This window comes from Periplaneta americana, chromosome 6 (assembly GCF_040183065.1).
Source record: "Periplaneta americana isolate PAMFEO1 chromosome 6, P.americana_PAMFEO1_priV1, whole genome shotgun sequence".
In the NCBI taxonomy this organism is placed as follows: domain Eukaryota; kingdom Metazoa; phylum Arthropoda; class Insecta; order Blattodea; family Blattidae; genus Periplaneta; species Periplaneta americana.
The window spans coordinates 94881326-94902018 of NC_091122.1; the positions used below are offsets into that span (position 1 = coordinate 94881326).

General features: G+C 35.0%; 2 protein-coding genes across 4 annotated transcripts in view; one reads left to right on the forward strand and one right to left on the reverse strand.

The window, feature by feature from the left end:
• LOC138701511 (U11/U12 small nuclear ribonucleoprotein 35 kDa protein-like) overlaps nt 1-20693 on the reverse strand; it is a 116080-nt gene that overhangs the window by 3325 nt on the left and 92062 nt on the right. The window contains exons 1-3 of one of the 3 annotated variants that reach the window (XM_069828477.1): nt 3922-4028; nt 3082-3286; nt 2783-2996 (exon numbers count right to left, since the gene is read on the reverse strand). In XM_069828477.1, the coding sequence (XP_069684578.1) occupies nt 2783-2996; nt 3082-3286; nt 3922-3989 (487 nt within the window). In that variant the 5' untranslated portion in view covers nt 3990-4028. Of the gene's footprint in view, nt 1-2782; nt 2997-3081; nt 3287-3627; nt 3828-3921; nt 4029-20693 lie in introns of those variants that run through there. The other 2 variants (XM_069828478.1, XM_069828479.1) reach the window with 2 other exon arrangements.
• The window catches only part of f (espin protein forked), a 415448-nt gene continuing 398918 nt past the window's right edge, over nt 4164-20693 (forward strand). The window contains exon 1 of the mRNA XM_069828470.1: nt 4164-4586. The gene's annotated coding sequence lies outside the window, so the exon portion shown is untranslated. The remainder of the gene's footprint in view (nt 4587-20693) is intronic.

A 20693-nucleotide genomic window follows, 5' to 3' on the forward strand; every position in this document is an offset into this window, starting at 1 on the left:
GCAGAGCTTCAGTAGATTCAACCAAATGCTCGCCACTGGGTAATACATAACATCAGGCAAGCCCTTAAACATCTAAAAGTTCTACTATATAAAACAATTGACTTCCAATGGGTTCTGTCCATGTTGAATTAGAAGGCAATGAAAATGCTGACAAGTTGGCGAAAAAAGGCACAGCAATCAGCCCACAAGAAAATCCTATTCCAGTGGATTCCTTAAAAAAACTGTCAAACTATATCTTGGAATAGAAGAAAATGAGGCTCCCGAGCAGTCAAAGCCTAAGAAAGTGGGCAAATATACAAAAACATTGAAAAAACAAGAGAAAGCACAGAAAGGAAGTAGTGGCAATTTTTAGATCATGCACACCTAATAAGAATAAATATCTACTGCCACAAAGCATACTCATGAACGGAAATCACCACCTTCACTGCAAGGGGCTGGATGTCATCAGCATGAAGAAAACTTAACAAAGCTGTATTGAGACGCCGCACAGTGTGTAATTTAGCGAGTCTAGCCGGCCAAAAATCATTTCTCGAAAACTAATTGCTCAATTTTCATAAAATTTGGTATGTAACTTCAATTATTGAAGTAGATAAATTTTCAATAATGAAAATGAAAATAACTATTTTTACTGAAAATAAAATTAGTAATATTGTAAAAAAATCGATTTGAGTGAAAAAATAAATTAATGTTCATAATGTGGAATGCGCTTAAAATTGAAAGCGTAAGACGAAGGAATATTGCTATATATCTTATTCGTTCAGACGTCAGATGCATCCCCATCAGAATCTGTATCCACGCTGCTAGTCTTTCCTTCGGTAGCACCGAGTAATAGAGACTCGGAGAGAATAGCAGCACTACTATTAAAATCGACAGCGATTTTCTCTTTTTAATTTCTTTAAGCTGATGATGTAAGGGTCCTAAGAAATAAGTAGCCTCAGTAAAAGATCGGTATTTGTGTCTTTCTTGATGTTTTTCTTGCGAAGACTTCTCTGAAAAGTGTAATATAGTATTTGTTCCTCGTTTCCTGGGCTTCCTTAGATAGTTTGCCAGTAGGTATAATAGTGTCATGTGACCTTCTGTCCATGAGCCAAGAGTTTGTGAAGGGTTGTAGGCATATAATACTATTTGTGCAAGCATAAATATAATTTCCTTGTCTCCCTTGCATACATGTCAAGTGCCCGTTCATCAGTATTACAAAACCTCAAGAAAAAGGTTTCTGATAGTGTGTAAACGACTTATTAAATTTCCATCTATTCCCGTAATATATGCGAAAGTGGAAACCTCCCTGAAAAATCTTCTTGCAGTATTTGCATCATTTTTATTCTGACTACTTTGTTTTATCACGCCAACAAGTAGTCCCCTTTGCTGCCTGGACCTATCCTATCTTCAATGTTTTGCAATAAATAAAACGATGGAACTAAATTAACTGTTACAAGATTTTGCATTTCCCTTAATTCTTTATATTGATTAGAGGTCAACTGTAAATCAGTAATCAAAGCGAGATCCTTATTAGGTGACAATTGTTGGTCGTTCCTGCAAAATCAATTTTCACGTTTTTTTCTCGATTTTGTCGCACGTTGAAGTGATGCAAGTAAAAGCTCTCCTACAATATTGGCCGCATCTCTTTTCCTAGAAGTTCTGAAACTCATATGGGCAGCAGAAAGCTTTTCTTCTGGTGATCTTTCTTAAAAAGTGGACTAAATTTTTTTCCGTTTTGATCTTTCGCTCAGTTCTCCGAAAAGTTTACGTGGACGTCCCCGAATGCTTGTATGGGCAGACTCAAATTGGAATTGTTTTGTAGTAGATTTCAAAGTATTATATATTTTATTCTCAGACTTTGCATCTTGATTCAAACATAGCACATTATATTTTAAGAAAATTTTCTCATTCATGCTGTATTTTTCCCACCGTAATCGAATTTTCGAGCATTGAAATTTAATTAATTTTTTTATTGAATGTAAAATGTCTTCAAAGTAATCTTTGAGACCAAAATGTTCAATTATATTTGATAATTTCACTTTTTTCTCGCTTTTGTTCCATACCAGGAAAACAGCTCTCCGGATTACGGAGCACATGGTGTCTGAAAATAATTAATAGTTTTTCTGTCTGCATCTAGTTGCAGAAAAAAATCACGACGTCTTGCTCAGAGAAGCTTAATGAATATCTCCACAAAATTTTAGCAAGGTGATACAGGGCTACACCTTTTAAAATTCAACTCAAAGTAATGTAATAAGATAGAACTTTTGACTCTCTGCACATGCTTATCCAGACACTTATTCTAGACAATAAGATAGTAATTTTTAGCAAAAGAATTAGTTTATTTGTAAGTATATACCTTCTTATAATATATCCACACTGTATATTAAAGAAAAATATTATATTAACTTCCTCACTTTGCACCATCCAAACACAAACTGCGCGACTGCCTCTGCAGCGTAAATGATCTTATCGCAGACATGCAACTTTCGCTCTGTTGTGAGGGTCCCCTAACAGATGTAAGCATCTGTCTACACTTGGATAGTATACTTTGAAGTGTTATAAACACGTCTATATAAGAATTTAGAATTAAAGATGGGGTGTGAAAATTGATTTTTGGCCGGCTAGCTGCTTGAAATTACACACTGTGCGCCGCCAGAGAGAAAATGGGTTAATTGCCCAAGTTGTCATAGGAACAACAATAATAATTTAGGGCACATGAAGCACACCAATACTATAGGCTATCAGAACAAATGTGGATGTTCGTACTTCTATATGATTTTTAAAACATGCAAACACAAGTTACCTAGCCGTCGAGGCTTCCACCCTGGAAGTTTCCTCTCACATTCGAAATCCACGAAGATCTGTCTGCCATCGATGACATGACTGTTTGCGTAGCAATGAGCTTGGTTAGCCGATTCCTTCTTCTCATATTCAATGAAGGCGTAGCCTTTGGAACTGCCCGTCACAATGTCTCTCACCAGGCGTAATCGTCGAATAGGACCATACTTGGAGAAGTACTGTAATTCACATTAAGCCATATTTTTTCACTCATGGATCCTTTAGCATTCGTAAAAATATTGGTCAAACTAAAAATAAGCTTACCTGTTCAATAGTTTTCTCCGATGTTTGTCTATAGAGTCTGGCAACAAAGATTGTACGATCTGGTTTTCCTTTGACATTCTTGTCTGGCTGATACTCTGAGTTCAGTGCTCTTATAATTGCGCGATCATGGGGTTCTGGATCAGTACTGTCTATGCTACCAATCTTTATTGGATCATAAACTTGAGCATATGGTGTCCAACTCATTCTGCAATAGTGCAACACAGTTGAACAATTTTAAGCACTCGAGAGCAAACGCAGGTAAAATACAGACATAAGCAAATAAATAAATATATACATAAAATGCAATACAGTACAGGAACCTAAGGTGTTACATTTGTTAATACAGGTTAGGTCTACTTATTACGAAAGCATAGTGACACAGGTACAGCATACTCATGCAACAATATTTTTACTATTGGCCTAAATACGATCCCTTGCAAAATTGAAAGTTTCAGTAATTATACAAAAATACAGTTATTGACACTGGTGTTATAAAAACAGGTTGTTAGTAGTGATTCTAGATAGCTACATTTCTATTTTACAAACCTGATACATAAGGAATTATTCAACAAAACTCTCGTTATTTATTTCACCGAAAGTTATATGGGAGATTAGTACACGTTAATCACTCTCTTAGTATATGAATAATATGATATATTACAAACATTATGAACTACTTATTTATATTAGAGTTTAGGTTAGGTTAATATTTTTTGTTTACAGTCATAAATGTCAGGTTAACCAATACCGTCGTCATGTCAACATATTTATTTTAGATTCTTAAGAACTTTGTGAAATGTCTAGGATATAGAGCTTAATGGTGAAATATATATACATTACTTATTAATATAATTTTTAAGGTTATGCTGAAAATCATTCAACGGAACATTAACTCTAAAAATCTCCATTTCCAGTTCATAATTTTCATAGTTGGCACTGTTGGCAGTACCAGTTACTTCGGTTACTTTGATTTATCGTTAGATGGCACATTAATACAGAAACTGTATGTGATCCTGTGCACAGTATGTGTCCGGTCGGGAGAGGATAAAACAACGAGATATAAAAAAAATGTTTCGCGCTACGAGTCAACTCCAGAAATGCTCCTACATTGTGCAGTATAATTACAGAATTTGTTCTTCCAGGAACAAAGTTATATACCGACGGATGGAAAGCATAGAAAAATCTATAAAAAGGTTATATTCACGGAGTAGTAAACTATGTAAAGTGCAATTCATAAATAGTGAAAATCGTACAATTCATACTCAAAATATAGAATGAATGTGAAAATCCCTAAAAAAAAATTGCGTAAAAAAAGGACGACCAAGTGATTCCGACGATTTATACATCTTTGAGTTCCTATACCGCCATTTCAAGACTGCAAACAGAAGAAAACAAGCTCATCAAATGTTCCTCAACTCATAACAACATTAAGAAGGCATACCCGGGCTATGGACAAACCCCATTAACACCCAGAACTTACACCAACACAGAACAACAACATTAAGGTAAGTTAAATTGTCAGAATATTATGAAAACAAATTTTTGTACTTTCAATGTTACGTGACGTCATATAAGCCTCTTACGTTATCCAACTTATTGCTCGGGAAAACAGCGACTCCATCTTGGATACTACCAAAGAATGACACTAATAGAAAGTTACTCATAACTCACCACATTTATTGAAACTATAAGATACTTACGGTTAACATTGTTATCAGAAACAACAGGAGCCACAGCTTGCTACACTTCTTTTCGCGTGATGGACACATTGTGTAGTCTAATATAATTTGAAACAAAATATATTGATATCACACGTGTCTTGCAACGAGGCTGAGTCTTTTGGAGAATAAAACTGTTTTCACATTTGACGTAATAATAACAAATTGTGTGTGATGTAAGCAGGGTACGAATTAACGGGAAGGGGGGGGGGAATCCCCCCTGGTGGAAAGTTATCCCTCTCTCATAAATTCGTATTAACATCCCTACCAGGGATAACTTCTATCCCTCTCACAAAATAATTGTTTTAATACGAGTATATGTATTACTCGACCGAGGCCAGTGGAGTCCTGCAACCCGGAGCCGTGGCGCTACTGCTCCTGCGTTCGTAATACCGCATCGCGATAGTTCACATTACGCCCGCGGCTCCACTCGCCTTGGTCGAATAATACTTTATAAAGTATAAAGTAAGCAAAGAAAATAATATTGATGTATTATCATCACCGGCAAGCTGACAACAATCAATAACTTAGGAATTACACATCTTATCTTAAGCCTGCTCATGGATATAATTTTATTATGATCAAGATGCAAGACAAGCAACTCAGTGCGACCAAGCGTTGAGCCGTATCGAATGAGGATAATAATAATTGTATGTATGGTAGGCCTATTCTCCCTGTAGAATTCTATCCCCCCCTTCATCAGAACTTAATTCGCACCTTGGATACAAGTGCTGAGTTTCCTCTTTGTTAACAAAAAGAGCCCTACACATTAATGAATTGAAAATTCAAGTAGACAGTATAAACACAATAAATACTAAACTCTTGATCGTACAAACTTGCTAAATATATATTTCGCTTATGCTCAGTCCGTCTTATCTTATAATTCTCTGGGGCAGTGCCACTTGTATTGAGAGGGGTTTAATAATCCAGAAACGAATATTACGATTTGCGGTACTTTTAATTTAAACCCAGGGGAATGAGACAGTTTTAGAATTTTTAAAGTCTTAACCATTACTTATTTATTTATAAATCAGCTTTTTATAAAAACAAAATGCGAAATGTTTAAATTAAATATTAATGTATCCGAAAAATATAATAATAATAATAATAATAATAATAATAATAATAATAATAATAATAATAATAATAATAATTTTATTTTACGTGGCAGAGTTAAGGTCTACTCTTCCACTGACCCAAGTCTACAATTAATACAAATACAAAATAGTAATAATAATAATAATAATAATAATAATAATAATAATAATAATAATAATAATAATAATAATATATACAATTGAATGTATGTATGCATGTATGTATATGTGCGTGTGTGTGTGTGTGTATGTTCTCTATACAGATCTACACGCTTTGACCGATATGTGCACATTTAACCTTCATAACCAGGAGAAGAACATAGGCTACATTAAAATTGTGCAAATGGAAGTTAAACTAATTAAAAATATAAAAAAATAAAAATAAATAGATAAGAATTCATGGATAATATTAAAATGCAAAATCTCCTACAGTCAATTGTTTTTTATTATTGTCTGTTGTATTCAACATCGACTTCCACGAGGCCTTGGAAATTTTAACGCGAAATTAAATTACATTGTTGTTACACATCATGAAGGCTAAAACTAGATAATTCATGCAATAAGTATCTTTACGCAGTCCAGGACCGTATTATGAATTCTTCGATGCAGTTTTGTAGATAGTGAGCAGACTGTTTTATACAACTGAATTCTAGAATTCTTTGAAACTACAAGGATTGCTACCACATAATTTACGTAATATTGAATAACTAATAGTACTATTGCGAAATATTAACCCACCAAAATTATGCACGAATAAGAATTGATGTGAAAAACTCATATGAAACGTAAAAGAATTGGCAATATTAACTGCAAAAAGAAAAGGAGATGTTTTTATTCCACGTATTGCTAGGATACTCATTCAGTTTTAAGCAACTGCAATTTCAATGCCACTAGCATTTGTAATGGCCATATTAAAATGAAGCTCAAGGACAGTCGCTCAAAAGTTGCAGACATTAACTTAAAAACTGCGTGTTTTTCACATCCTCAACTACTTATACAGAGTGTTTAAAAAATACGGGGCATAATTTCAGGTATGTATTTCTCACATGTAGGCAATCAAAATAGTTCATTACAACATGTGTCCGGAAATGAAGCATTTCCGAATTATGGCCTTCACAACATTGAAATTCACCGGAACGTTTTTCTTTCCGCAGTTCGTTGTCATTACAGAAGATGTTCAAAATTTCCACCTCCTGTTTGAATACAGACCTCACATCGATGTCTCACTGACCTGCGAACACGATCCCAAACTCCAGGAGTATTGCGTATGTCCTCAGAACATGCCACAATTCGATTCCGAAGGTATTCCAAATCAGACACCAGAGACGAATAAACCAATGATTTTAAATGGCCCCACAAGTAGAAATCGAGAGGGTTCAGATCAGGTGAGCGTGGAGGCCAAGCAATTGGGCCACCTCTACCTATCCATCGATCAGGAAACCTTCGATCCAAGTACCGGCGAGCCGTACGACTGAAGTGTGCAGGAGCGCCATCATGCAAGAAGTGAATGTGTTGACGATTGATCAGTGGAGTGTCTTCTAAAACATGAGGTATGGTGTTTTCCAGGAAGTTTGTGTACGCCTGCTCCGTAAGTCTGTTTACAAGTAGGCTACATGGGGTCCAACTAATCGATCACCAATGATACCGGCCCACATGTTGAGGGAGAACCGCACCTGGTGATGAGATGGAACAGTTGCACGTGGGTTTTCATACGCCCATACATGCTGATTGTGGAAATTTGTTATGCCATCTCGTGTGAACTGTGTTTCATCTGTAAATAATACTAAGGCAGGAAAGTTCGGATTTACACCACCACTGACAGAACCTAACTCGTGCAGGGTAATCTGCTGGTGACAGGGCCTGTACACGTTGCAAATGATAAGGATACAATTGATACTCTTTCAACAGTCTCCAGACAGTCGTATGAGGAACATTGACTTGCAACGCTACCCTTCGTGTGCTGATAGAAGGAGTCATGTTCACAGCCTCCAGAATCTCCTCCTGTACTTCTGGAGTTGTAGATCTTGGTCGTCCCCTTCCCAAACCAGGAGAGTTAAATTTTTCATACTCGCACAGACGGTAATGGAGACGTACAAATGTCTTCCGATCTGGATATTGTCGCTGTGGGTACCTCTCCTGGTACGAACGACGAGCCAGCGCAGCATTGCCGTCCGCCTTACCGTACATGAAGTGTATCTCTGCCAGCTCTTGATTTGAATACATGTCGCACAGTCTAACGCCTACACAACACTGAATGTAACCTTCGCCTCGGAATGAACTGTCAGAGTGCCCTCGTAATGTCTCCTTTGACGGCAACGACCTGCGGAAAGAAAAACGTTCCGGTGAATTTCAATGTTGTGAAGGCCATAACTCGGAAATAAAGCATTTCCGGACACATGTTGTAATGAACTATTTTGATTGTCTACATGTGGGAAATACATACCTGAAATTATGCCCCGTATTTTTTAAACACTCTGTATTTTATACAAAGAAGTGAAAAAAAAAAAAAAAAAGATTTTACACATATCAATAAGCAATTCAATGGTACTTTTGTCATGTTGTTAATGTAGTATGCGAATGTACATAAGCCCACTGAAAATAACATTGTATTAATTCTCAAAATATTGTTGTTCGCGTCCGAAAATGTGTTGCTGCGAAATTATATATTTGTATAATCACGTTGAAAATTTAGTATGGTAAGCGTTGTGGAAATAAAAATCTCTTAATTTCTAAAATACCGGTAGGCCTATACGTTTCTTAGAATATTAGTCTTTATGTTAAAAAATGACTTATTGCGAGTTTATATTGTATTTGTATTCTGTGTATAAATTAGAATTAATATAATATGTTTTGAATTTATGAGATATAGTTTCAAGTTATATTAAAAAAACTGGGTATGATATAAGTGGGTGTACAGCGGTCAAGAGGTAAACAATCTTCCAATATGAATTAAATTATATATCTATATATTGATTCGATGCTGAAACTGATCAGAGAGAGGAGAAGGAATTATATTTTCGTTGGGTTTTACTTAGTTTATAGTTTGATTTTTCTATTACTTTATTTGTATTTCTGGAGGTGTGGAAGAGAAGGCCTAATGGCCTTAACTACACCAGAATAAATAAATAGACAGACAGACAGACAGACAGATAGACAGACAGATAGAACAGCAGTTTAACGTCAGGCACATGATGAAATGTTTTCTTTTTGGTGCCTGATTTACAAGTGTTTTAAATTGAGTTAACCCTGGCAGGCATTCGGCTAAGGACATCATTAATTCATGTAAGTGACGTTAAGTGAAGATTCATCTTTATGGGCGAGGAAAGCTTAGTACAGACAATTTGTTTTGGTTGTGTATAGTTAGGTTTCCGAGATTTCCGAAAATTTAATAAACAGTTTAATTGAAACTAGAAGCAGAAAGGAAAACCCGGGCAACGCCGTGTGCTTTCAGCTAGTAATAATAATAATAATAATAATAATAATAATAATAATAATAATAATAGAAACGTTGTGAAATACTATTCTTGAAACTATAGCATACAAAAATATGGAACGAAGTACCCATTGAAAACTACGGAACATCTTATTATTCAAAGTTGCCCATTGTTTCCGTTAGCAACATTATAACCAAATTACCACTTGACACAATTTCAAATTTGTAATAAGTTTAAGGAGGTGTTAAAGGACTCTTTGTTTTCATAATATTTAGGCTACTTGCATCAAGAATTTCACTGTAATTAAATTTCCTGACATGTCCATCCGTACATTGTATAAACCTACAAAGTAATATGCACCAAAAGAACTAAGCTTTACGAAGCTTACGCCCTTACTTAAAATAAGGTGTATTTTCTGTTTTGTTTGTTCCGTGGTGCAGTTGTATGCTGAATACACAGCCGGCATTGTTTCAGCATTAAAACATTATTTTACACCAAACTGACAATGTTAACATGTGTTATGCACAGTACATTCTGCTTTTCTATAACTAAATAAAAAATGACGGTCCACAGTACCGTCAGTCTCCGCAGGGAGCGCTTATCAAAGGTATACCAGTGGTTGACGGGTTTGAAAGTTGAGGAGGCCAAGACGAGACTGATGAGAATATAAAAATAAGGCCTGTGACGTACCTCAAACGCAGAATTTTTAGGTTTTAATAAGCTAAAATTAGATTTTCCAATCTATGTTTTAGGATTTCTTTAGGATTTTAAATCTTATGTTTAGGAATTTATACGATTTTAAGGGGGGGGGGGACAAAATACTGTTAATATATTACAACAGCTTGATAAAGATTGCCTCTCTTTAGAACACCTTAAGTCCTAACCTACGAATTAGGTCTTTTTAGCTCATATTCAATTTAAGAATGTTACTCGTTGCTGCATAAAACGAATAAGAAAATCAATATTTCGTGAGTAACGAGATAGCAACAAAATTGATTCGAACCTAAGAATCCGTGGCTTGCTCATTACTATTAATAGCCTACTTTTACAGTAAATTCACTCGACGATCCTCTTTCTTCGGAAACCCATCAATTAGGTCACATCATACTGAACAACTACTACTAGAAGAAGCTAGAGACAAATCTACATTTGTTTCTAAACTATCTATATATTTAATATACTGTATATATAAATCTTGTAACACACAAAAAAAAAAAAAGACAAACACATGCAAACAAGAAAAAATCTACCAACATAAAAATCTACGCAGGGAGAGAAAACTAACAACACGTGACTCAATTTTTTAAAACCAAGAAGAGAGAAAGAGAGAGAGCTTCCCAATGCAGCCGAAAGCAGCCGTACAGTACGATTATTTAGTCCTGACAGTCGCCGGAGATGTGCGCCTGGGTCAGGCGAGCCCATAAAGTTACGCCAAGGGGTGTTTGGGGTTAGTCACTCGCTTTCCTTCGGAGCGATCGGATGCCATGCGTGCGATAGAGCGGTAGGTTTCTAGTACAATTAAGCTGTACTGCATTCCTTTACCGACCGCTCGCCCTTATCTCTACTCCGGATCTCTCCTCATTACTCCTATTACGTCCCCTCTTTCGAGTCGCTGAGCTGTCAGGACTAAATAATCGGTCTGTAACTGTAAGCAGCAGCGTTGCCAACTAGATTCATAAAAACCCGCACAGATACAGTGCAGAAACCACAAAATTGCTACATTGTCAATGTAAAATAAGATCATTTTACCGCCGTGAGTGTTAAAAAAAAAACCCGCTAAATCCTTATATGAGGCATGAACAATACAACTTTAATAAATTTTACTCGCTAAACTAAAACTGAAATACGCTATATCTAGCTGGAAAACCGCTGAATAGGCAACACTGTAAGAAGTACAGTTGTCAGCGGTGGATAGGACCGTGGTGGGAATATAATGGTGTAGCAGACGGTTGACTCAAACTCGTTTTCTACTGCGCATGTCGTCACTTGGGAAGCAGCAGCGGCGCGCTAATTCGCACCGCAGTGCTCGAGGAACAAAACAAACAGCTGTTGTGTGTACGTGCACGGTGTTATTTCTTTGTTTATATATATATAATATTATATTTAATGTTATTCTTGTATCAGTAATGCTATTAATGTGACACATGCTATTAGTATGCCTGGATGTGCAGTATCTGGTTGTTTCAGTTACAATCGAAAAACAAAAGGAACTGACGTAAAATATTATAGGTTTCCGAAGAATGAAAACTTGGCAAGACAATGGTTGCATGCTTGTAGAAGGGAGGATGAAGTCAATTTAAAGCACGATGAGTTTTTTCGCATGTTACTAAATTTTATTTGCTTCGCAACTCATTTGCAAAATATATTTTCATGTTAAACTTATTGTTTGACTATTCCATAGATTGCTTTGAGGGAAAAGAAAGGAAGTAAAAATCTTTAGACTTAATGTTGTTTCAGCTCGAATATGTTCTCTTCATTTTGAGGAGTCAAGTTACCAAGTACCTTTAAAGACGAAACTCCTAAATTATGAACCAAAAAGCAGTCGTAATCTGAAAGTAGACGCTGTACCCACAAAAGCTCTGGCGCAGTCTTGCTTGAAACGAAAATCAACAGATAATCTGAGATTGAACAGATGTGAAAAACGGAGAAGGAGAAAAGAAATTCATGCCATCATTGCCAAATAGTTCATGTACTCTTCAGGCCACTTCCAAAACAAATTCAGACGAACATGTATCAGAGGATAGTGCATTAGTCTAAATAACGAAACGTGAGTAATTACAGCAATTATATAATTATAATAACTATTAACTAGTATGTTCCTGTTTATCATATTGTTAAAATGTTTCACATATGAGTCGCTCCGCAGAAGGGAATAATTTTCTCATAGTTCTTCAAAACTTTCTAAGCTAAAAGGACTTAATTACTTACTTACTTACAAATGGCTTTTAAGGAACCCGAAGGTTCATTGCCGCCCTCACATAAGCCCGCCATCGGTCCCTATCCTGTGCAAGATTAATCCAGTCTCTATCATCATATCCCACCTCCCTCAAATCCATTTTAATATTATCCTCCCATCTACGTCTCGGCCTCCCTAAAGGTATTTTTCCCTCCGGTCTCCCAACTAACACTCTATATGCATTTCTGGATTCGCCCATACGTGCTACATGCCCTGCCCATCTCAAACGTCTGGATTTAATGTTCCTAATTATGTCAGGTGAAGAATACAATGGGTGCAGTTCTGCGTTGTGTAACTTTCTCCATTCTCCTGTAACTTCATCCCGCTTAGCCCCAAATATTTTCCTAAGCACTTAATTACATGTCTCATAAAATGTTAAAGCTGTGGTATCTTTTAACAACTTCCAGACAGAAAAGGCTTCAGTAAATGGAAGGATTCAATTGTCTCGAATGTCAATAGAGGAGCAAAAAAGGCGTCAATCAATGGGCATAAAATAATTATTTTCTCGCTTAACCCTAGCATTATCACGGATGGGAAAAAAATTGCCACCCTTTTCATTTTCTAAATTTTTATGAATCAATGAAATCTGACAGCTTTCACCTTTACTCTATTTGTCTCTAACATGATAAAGTATGCACACATGTGTACTGTTTTAGATTTAAAATATAGCAGACTAATAATTTGAAGTATTTGTTAGTGGACAGATTTTACCCACCCTTGGCATTTCATATGACCTACACTTTTAAACATTTTCTAGTTTGAATTCTGTGATTTTTGTCCATTGTTGTAACTGTTTGTAATGCCGTTAAAGTCGTTTACTGTTTCAATTCTCCATTTTACCATTTACTTACAGTGTAGAAACTTGAGTTGGTAAATTTGTTCTTTATTTATTGGTGTTTATTCAAATCTAGTTGTATTCAGGGATACAGAACATAGACATGAGTTGTTTTGTGGATAATAGCAACCTTAATGTTTTGGGTGAAAGTGATATTATAGTGCTATTGGAAACTGATTTACCGGCGGAGTTGAAGAAAGAAAATGATAGTGAGGAAGATAATACAGAAGTGGTTGTGAGGGTGAAACAAGGTCTATTTCAAGTACTAGCTGCTAACAAGAAAGCCGTTCACATTACGAAAATTAATGTCAGATGTGGCAATTGTGGACTTAATTTGTGTAAAAATATTCAGATATTAAAATTGTGTGCAGAAGCATTTTACTAAAAGAAATATGCAGAATCACTGGAATGAAAAACTGATGTGTGTTTTTTTTAAGTAATGTAAAAATGTTGATTATAAAACTTTATTGAAGGTATTTGAGGAGCTCGGAATCAAAACACGTTAAGTCCACATTTTATCGAAAATGCGTTTTTTTTTCGAATTTGCCTTCTTTTAGGGACACTTCATCATGCTACACTTGACATTTGTTGCAATTCACATTTTCAGCCTCTTTAAATCCAGCCTGAAATCGAAGGTCTGATTCAGAACGTATTGCGTCCATCACCCTGAATGGATCAAACCGAGCTGAGTCCATGAACTTAAGATATCTTCTAACGAAAGCAGTACACCAGAATGAACGTAATTAATTCGACACCTGCCTTTAACATATGTTCATTATTGACTCTTCTAAAGTTTGCTTGTTGCTACCTTTAAGTTCATGTAGTAAGATTTAAAAGGACGGGTTTATTGCCTGGAATCTCTACTTAAATCTCCACGCGCAGACAGTGAATTGGTGGTGTGCAGTAAGTGGCATTTAAAGGCAGGTGGAGGTCGTTTGCAATAAACATGGGTCTTTTACTACAAATTGTGATATTATACTCATAATTTGGTAACAGTTTGAACAGTATGTTAAATTTCGAAAGACTCCAGTACAAAACATTGTTTTCACTCCCATGTTGTTTCGCTTCTTTCTTGTGAGATTTACAAACTTTGCTTCTTTTTCTGTGGGTGGTAGGTATATGACGGGAGGTGGGGAAATAAGCCCAACAGTTTGCTTGTAATATTGTAGTCGTAACTCCAGCATCCCTTCCCCTTTCACTAACGCTTCAGTTAGACAAGGTTAGCCCTCTATAAAATGCCTGCTTCCAGATAAAGTCGAAGATTTGTATAGATCCTTTCCTTCCTGGGTTTGCTTCCCTTCACGGTCTTACATGCAATTACGTAGACATTGAAAAGCTGAAAAGTACCATAAACATTATATTGAAGAAACATTTCTGTAGTTTTTTTTACGTATTTTCCAATAATGGAGAAGGGATATAAGACTTCATTCTGACACTGACCTGACAGTCAACCCACAACATAACGTTATTGTACTCTATTACGCCCTTCAGTTTCACCACTGTTTATTCCCCTTCATTGTTACCCTTCTTTCCTTTATGTTGACCATGTGAATGTTGTGCTTCGTAGACAGACCTTTTCTGTCATGTCACTTTACTGCCAATAACTCTTACAAGACCTCGATTCTGATTCCCTTTCTTAAACTTTGTTCATTCCACTTGGAATGCAGGACAGAACTTCACTGCACTTTTATTCAAACAGAATTCTGGAAAACCTTTCCCGTATATTTACAGGAAAATAACTCCTCTTCTTCACGAAAGATCGTTTTACAACATACAACAACCCTCTAAATAGCTTGAAAAAACTGCATTTGACAGCTTGAATGAAAACTGTCAATAAAAGTCGCAGGATCACAAAGAATTCATGTCTAGGCGGCTATGCTTTGGGAGAGCATCACGTTCCTGACAAGACGTTAGTAGGGAAGGAATTAATTAATACAGCTTCTTGGTATTTATAATCAATTAACCTACCCCACTTCCAAAACCTTACGGAGCTGAGCTAAGCTAAGCTAGCAAGCTCCGAGAGAGTCTGCAATGCTTCCCGAGTGACGTCATTACGTAGTAGGAGAAAGGGCGAGGCTGCGCACTGCTTCACCATTATATTCCCACCACGGATAGGACGTCTCCAAATTCGGCTCCCCTCCCGCGTTCTAGTTAAGTTTAAACACTCCGCTAGCCAGCTATCTTATTGGTTGAACTGCTGTTGTCATGGTTACCGGGGAACAGAGTAATAGCTGTCTCCTCTCTCCCGCTTTCGCATAGACAATGCAGACTGCTTGATGTCGACAATACCAGAGTCCGTGGATTCCAGAGTACCGCAATCCTTTGCTCCGGAAAATGCCGACAAATCCGCCATTGTTATTCCAGCGCGCGCTATGCAGTATACAGTTGTATGTGGAAAGAATGTAATGTAAGTGCGAAAAAATGCAGTGCTGCTATGTTCAGAACTGTTCACAGAGAACTGAAATAAGCGCACATTTGTTTTCTCTGTGACAAGGTGAAAGAAATAAGAAAAAAAGGAAAGTGACTATAAATATAAAAATGAACGATCCACTACCTAAACGAGCATACATTGTGAGATTAATGATTGACTGTATTTTGATAATTATTTATTTTTTTCAAAATTTGGGCCCCAAAATATTTTTCTAAAACCAATCGAGAATTTAAGGTGTTTCAGCAATGATATTTCTACATTAAAAAAAAAATGAAAATCAGGTACCAATTAGGATCAGTGTCAAATTTTTACCAGCTTCTCCCTTTCAAACCAAGCATTTCTGAATTTAATCCTAATTGCTATTTGCAAGAATGACATAATATATTTGTGAAAGTTCTGAATTCATTCTTGAGACAAGATTGTATTGTTTGGTTCGACTGGAAAATACAGAGACCGTAGAAACTAGAACTCGTATTAAGGTTAGACTGATGTGAAATTTCAATTTTCTAAACTATTCTAGGTAGATCTCTGAAATTTTGTACTTTTAATTTGTAATTTTAAATTGTGTAAATTTAGGTTTTCAAAAATTGCTTCTGTTTTGTTCAGAATTTTTGTCTACATACGTGTCAGACCGTCAGAAACAAATCTTAATATTCAATTTTTCTTTTTATTTTACTAAAAAAATAATTAAAAATATTTGATGCACTAAAAGTGTAAAAACAGAAAAAAAATTCAACTCGAGCGTAAAAAAATTAATATTAAAAACACCTCTTATTCATATTCTGGCTGTTATTGTATATAATCAGGCAGTACATCTCACTTGACGATATGTGTCAGAGGAAGAACAATTGTTTGTATGCATCTGAAGTCTGATTAGTGGAATATGTAGCTAATCGGCGATGTATGCATTTGAGGGGGAAAGGAACTGGCCACCCTACCCCATTATCTCCTGGCCTAGTTGTCTTATGAGTGATGCCTTATTGGTATTACTTATGAGGTTCAAACCTGTCTTCGGACAGTTGACTGAACAACAACAAAAAATATGAGTATTAAGTATAATCCTGATAGTAAGTTTTGTTAAGAAGATATTCAAAAACCTCTACAAAATATCATGCATGTAGTACAAAATCTGTAGGAAGAATAGCATTTTTAGCAATACAAATTTACAGAAAATTAAAGTTGAGAAAATTGACTTCAAAGTTTGGGATGATAATAATAAACCAGGTCTCTGTCTTTTTTATTTTCTAGGCATTTTGAAACATATAGACCTAGCATATTATATGCAGAAATTACCCTTATATACACTACCACGCTGTGCACATCTAACCTACACTAGTAAATAAAGATGACTGAAAAAAAAAAAACTATGTAAACTTATGGAAACACTATACTAGATAAATATTATTTACAAATCACTGTAAACTGTAGACAGTATTATAACACTAACAATAAAACTGTTAGAAACTTGCATATATTTCTTGTATCACAAACAAAAACCAAGCATGGAAAACACGTTGTTATGGCTACTAGAAACAAGTGGAATTTTCCTTTAGACAAGATTTGTGCTCTCCTTTGTAACTGAATATATTTCAAAGGAAAGCAGCCTTTGAAGTAGGCCTAACATCTGTTGGATTCTATGAAGAAATATTTCGAAAAGTCGAGAAGCTACACTGGCTCAATCGGAAATCTAATATAATAAATAATGTATGAAATACAGCATAATGTCCAAAATGGTCGCAGAATTCAGAGTGGAGGGCGTGGACGGAGCATTTAAATTAGCAGGCAGAGCGCGCATCCTTTTAAAAATGTGACCCTAAACAGTTAATAGACCAGTCGTATGGCCATGAAAATTGGCAGAGGGCATCTTTAGACCATACACAGATTTTTAAAGATAAAAGCAAAGAAACGATTTTTTTGACCAAAAATGACAAAATCTGACATTAGTGTATCCTTGGGGACATTATACTGAAATTATTAACTTCCATATTCTTAAAGCTAAATTCACAAAATGTTTATCACTAGTATATCTGGTTAATAATACAATGTTTTCCCTCTATGATAAGTGGTTTGCATTTTATTAATAACTTAATAAAATATTGTATTGTTTTATACAAAAAGTCTCTTGCGCCACAATTTACATTATTTTTAATTGATATTCACTTATATGATTCTTTATATACATTGGAACAAACATTACTATTGGAATTCTCTGTACAGTGAATGGGTAAATTACTAGGAATTTTTATGACTATTATTTTTTTATTTTCTATTTTATAATAAAAAATCTAGTAATTTACTGATTAATTTTACAGCAAAACCATATAGTAAGCTTTGATTCCATGTATGTAAGGATTCATATAAGTGAATATCACTTAAGAATAATGTCAATTGTTGTGCAAGCGACTTTTTATATAAAGTGGTTCAATATTTTAATAAAATAGTAATAAAACGCAAATCACTTATCATAGGCGGATGAAATTTTATACATTTGTCACTATTAAGCTGATATACCAGTGATCAAAATTTGGTGAATCTAGCTTCGTAAGTGTGGTAGTTATTGATTTCGCTATAGTGAACTCTTAAAACTAATTTCAGTATAGTGTCCTCTTATATGCGGAAGTCGGAGAGTTTGCACGAGGAATGCAATTGGAAATGATTAGCTTTATTGTTTTCTTTATTTGCAACATTGTTGTTTTCATTTGTTACTTGTAAATTATTAAGTTCATGTTGCTGTAATACCTATAACTGTGATGTTTATGAAGGAGTGTATTGAACACTTAAATGTATATATTTTATGCTGTAATAATTATTAAATGAAGTTTTTATACATTGGTATGTTGACTGACAATATTGTTCTAAAATGTAAGAATATCCTTTAGAATTTTTTGTCCTTCAAATTAAAAATATCTGAGTATTACTTTAAATATTCCTATCCCACGCGTGTTGAAATGGAATAACAATAGCGGCCGACTCGGTGATTGCGCTACTCTGGTATTACGTATTATGTATTATACTTTCGTTTCGTGTTCTTTTGGAAAAATTAACACCTTCCTCCCATTATTGAAATATTAAATACATAAAGTTTATTTATTATTTTCATGAAGTACATAGTATGTTTTATAAACTCACCTTGCTGGATGTTTCGGAAGAAGGATAGTTCTGACCTTTTTCCCTCACAATTTATAGCACTACAAACGTTTCCTCCTTGTCCCATATTATTATTCCAATTATTGTAGTTTAGCCATTAACATTAATTACAACCGATAACTAACATTTCACAGTTTACACAACTTTTCCTTTTCTTCACAACAATGCGAAATAGGGCACAGTCAATGCCTTCTCGATACAGACCAGCCGTAATGTATTTTCGGGCTTTTCTATTTCAGTGTATGGAGCTCAGTGAAATATTATAATTTTATTGCGTATCAGTGCTAAGTTTTATTTAGTGTAATGTGTCCGTAAGTTCCGTTTACTTCTTGTTGCATAACATGTCGCAGAAATAATTATAAAACTTTGTTACAGTATTTTAATGTGAAGAGAGTTTTACATGTTCCTGTTTGCATCAACATTTTAAGTTTAGAATGGAAGCTATTTTGAGGTTTAATAAAGAAGAATTTATATTGTGATTTTAATTTAGCACATCTACCTTTGAAGTTACGATCAAACTTACAATTGGCGCAGTTACGCAATAAGAGATTGATTAACCGCCAAAAATCTGTTTTCGAGACATTGACCATTGAAATAAATCTGATCTTTATTAAACAAGAAGTATTGTAACATTCATACTATTACAGAAATAGCACAAATAATGCTAAAAATGGGTAACCGATTTTTAATAACAAACCAGCAGTTGATTTAATATTGAAAAGCAAAATAAACAAATACATTTTATACAATAAACGAATTTTGCTTATAAATAGCAGCAAAATGCAGATATATTCTTTATTTTTCCGAATTAAATAATTCATCAAACAACAGATTTGTGCAAATATCTCAATTTTTTTAAATTGTCGGTTGGTCTATTGTTGCGTAACTCCGTCCAATTTGAAGTTGCTGATCTCCAAAATGACACCTTTGCGAAAAGCAACAATAAGGATTGTGTAAGTTTAGATGTATTTAAAAATATTGACTCCTCTAAAATATCCACGTCTTAGATCATTTGCTGCCACAATTGCAGCTATGTTCGGTTCTACGTATATTTGTATTTTTTTTTCAATATTAATCATATTAAAATAAAAAAGAAGGACACGCTTAACAATCTTCGTGCACATTTGGCAGTGGCTACTTATGAGGCAACCCCTAATTTTGAGATTTTATCGAATGGAAATATTGCAATAAAAATAAAAGAATGCAGATGAAAATAACATAATCCTAAAAAGATATTCATTCCTTCTTTCTCTTGTTATTTCTTTGTTATGAACACGGAAGGTAGTGACGATCACAAACCACCTTTACTGTCTAACTTACTGCGACCGATGCTCCCTTTGTGTTGCGGATAATATTTATATTGCGTCATGAATTTGTGACGTTTTGCGATGCCTGATCTAAGCAATGCAAACACACGCTCTCAGGGACGCTCTGTGCTCTTTAGTGAAGCTATGTTTTGACAATGTCTTAAGATGCGCAACAAATGTAAGTTAACAATCTGTGTATATATATATATATATATATATATATATATATATATATATATAATTTGAACTGGTAATGGAAATTACGGGAAAACGGCTGAACGGATTTTAATAAATGGCCCCTCCTTTTGAAGCTTGGAACCCAAAGTTTTTCGGAAAAGTAGTAGTTTTCAGTGAAATGTCAATTTTCCTACATAATTTTCCTATTTTCCAAAATCCATCTGTTGTCAGTTTTGAGAACAAATTTTATCGAATCACGGCCGACTTGATTGAATTTCAGAACAAAGCACACACTACAATAAACAATAGGCTATTACACCAAGGCCATGACCTGCAGGATTGCCGACATATTTAGAGCTCAATTCAATTTGTTATTAAAAACTGATTCTGCAGTGTATAATAATTTTCTGAGTACAACTGTATATTGGATATTCAAATCTACGAAACTTGAGGTGGTTTGTGATATTATTATCATTAGAAATTAAATATTATTATAGTTAATATCATGAT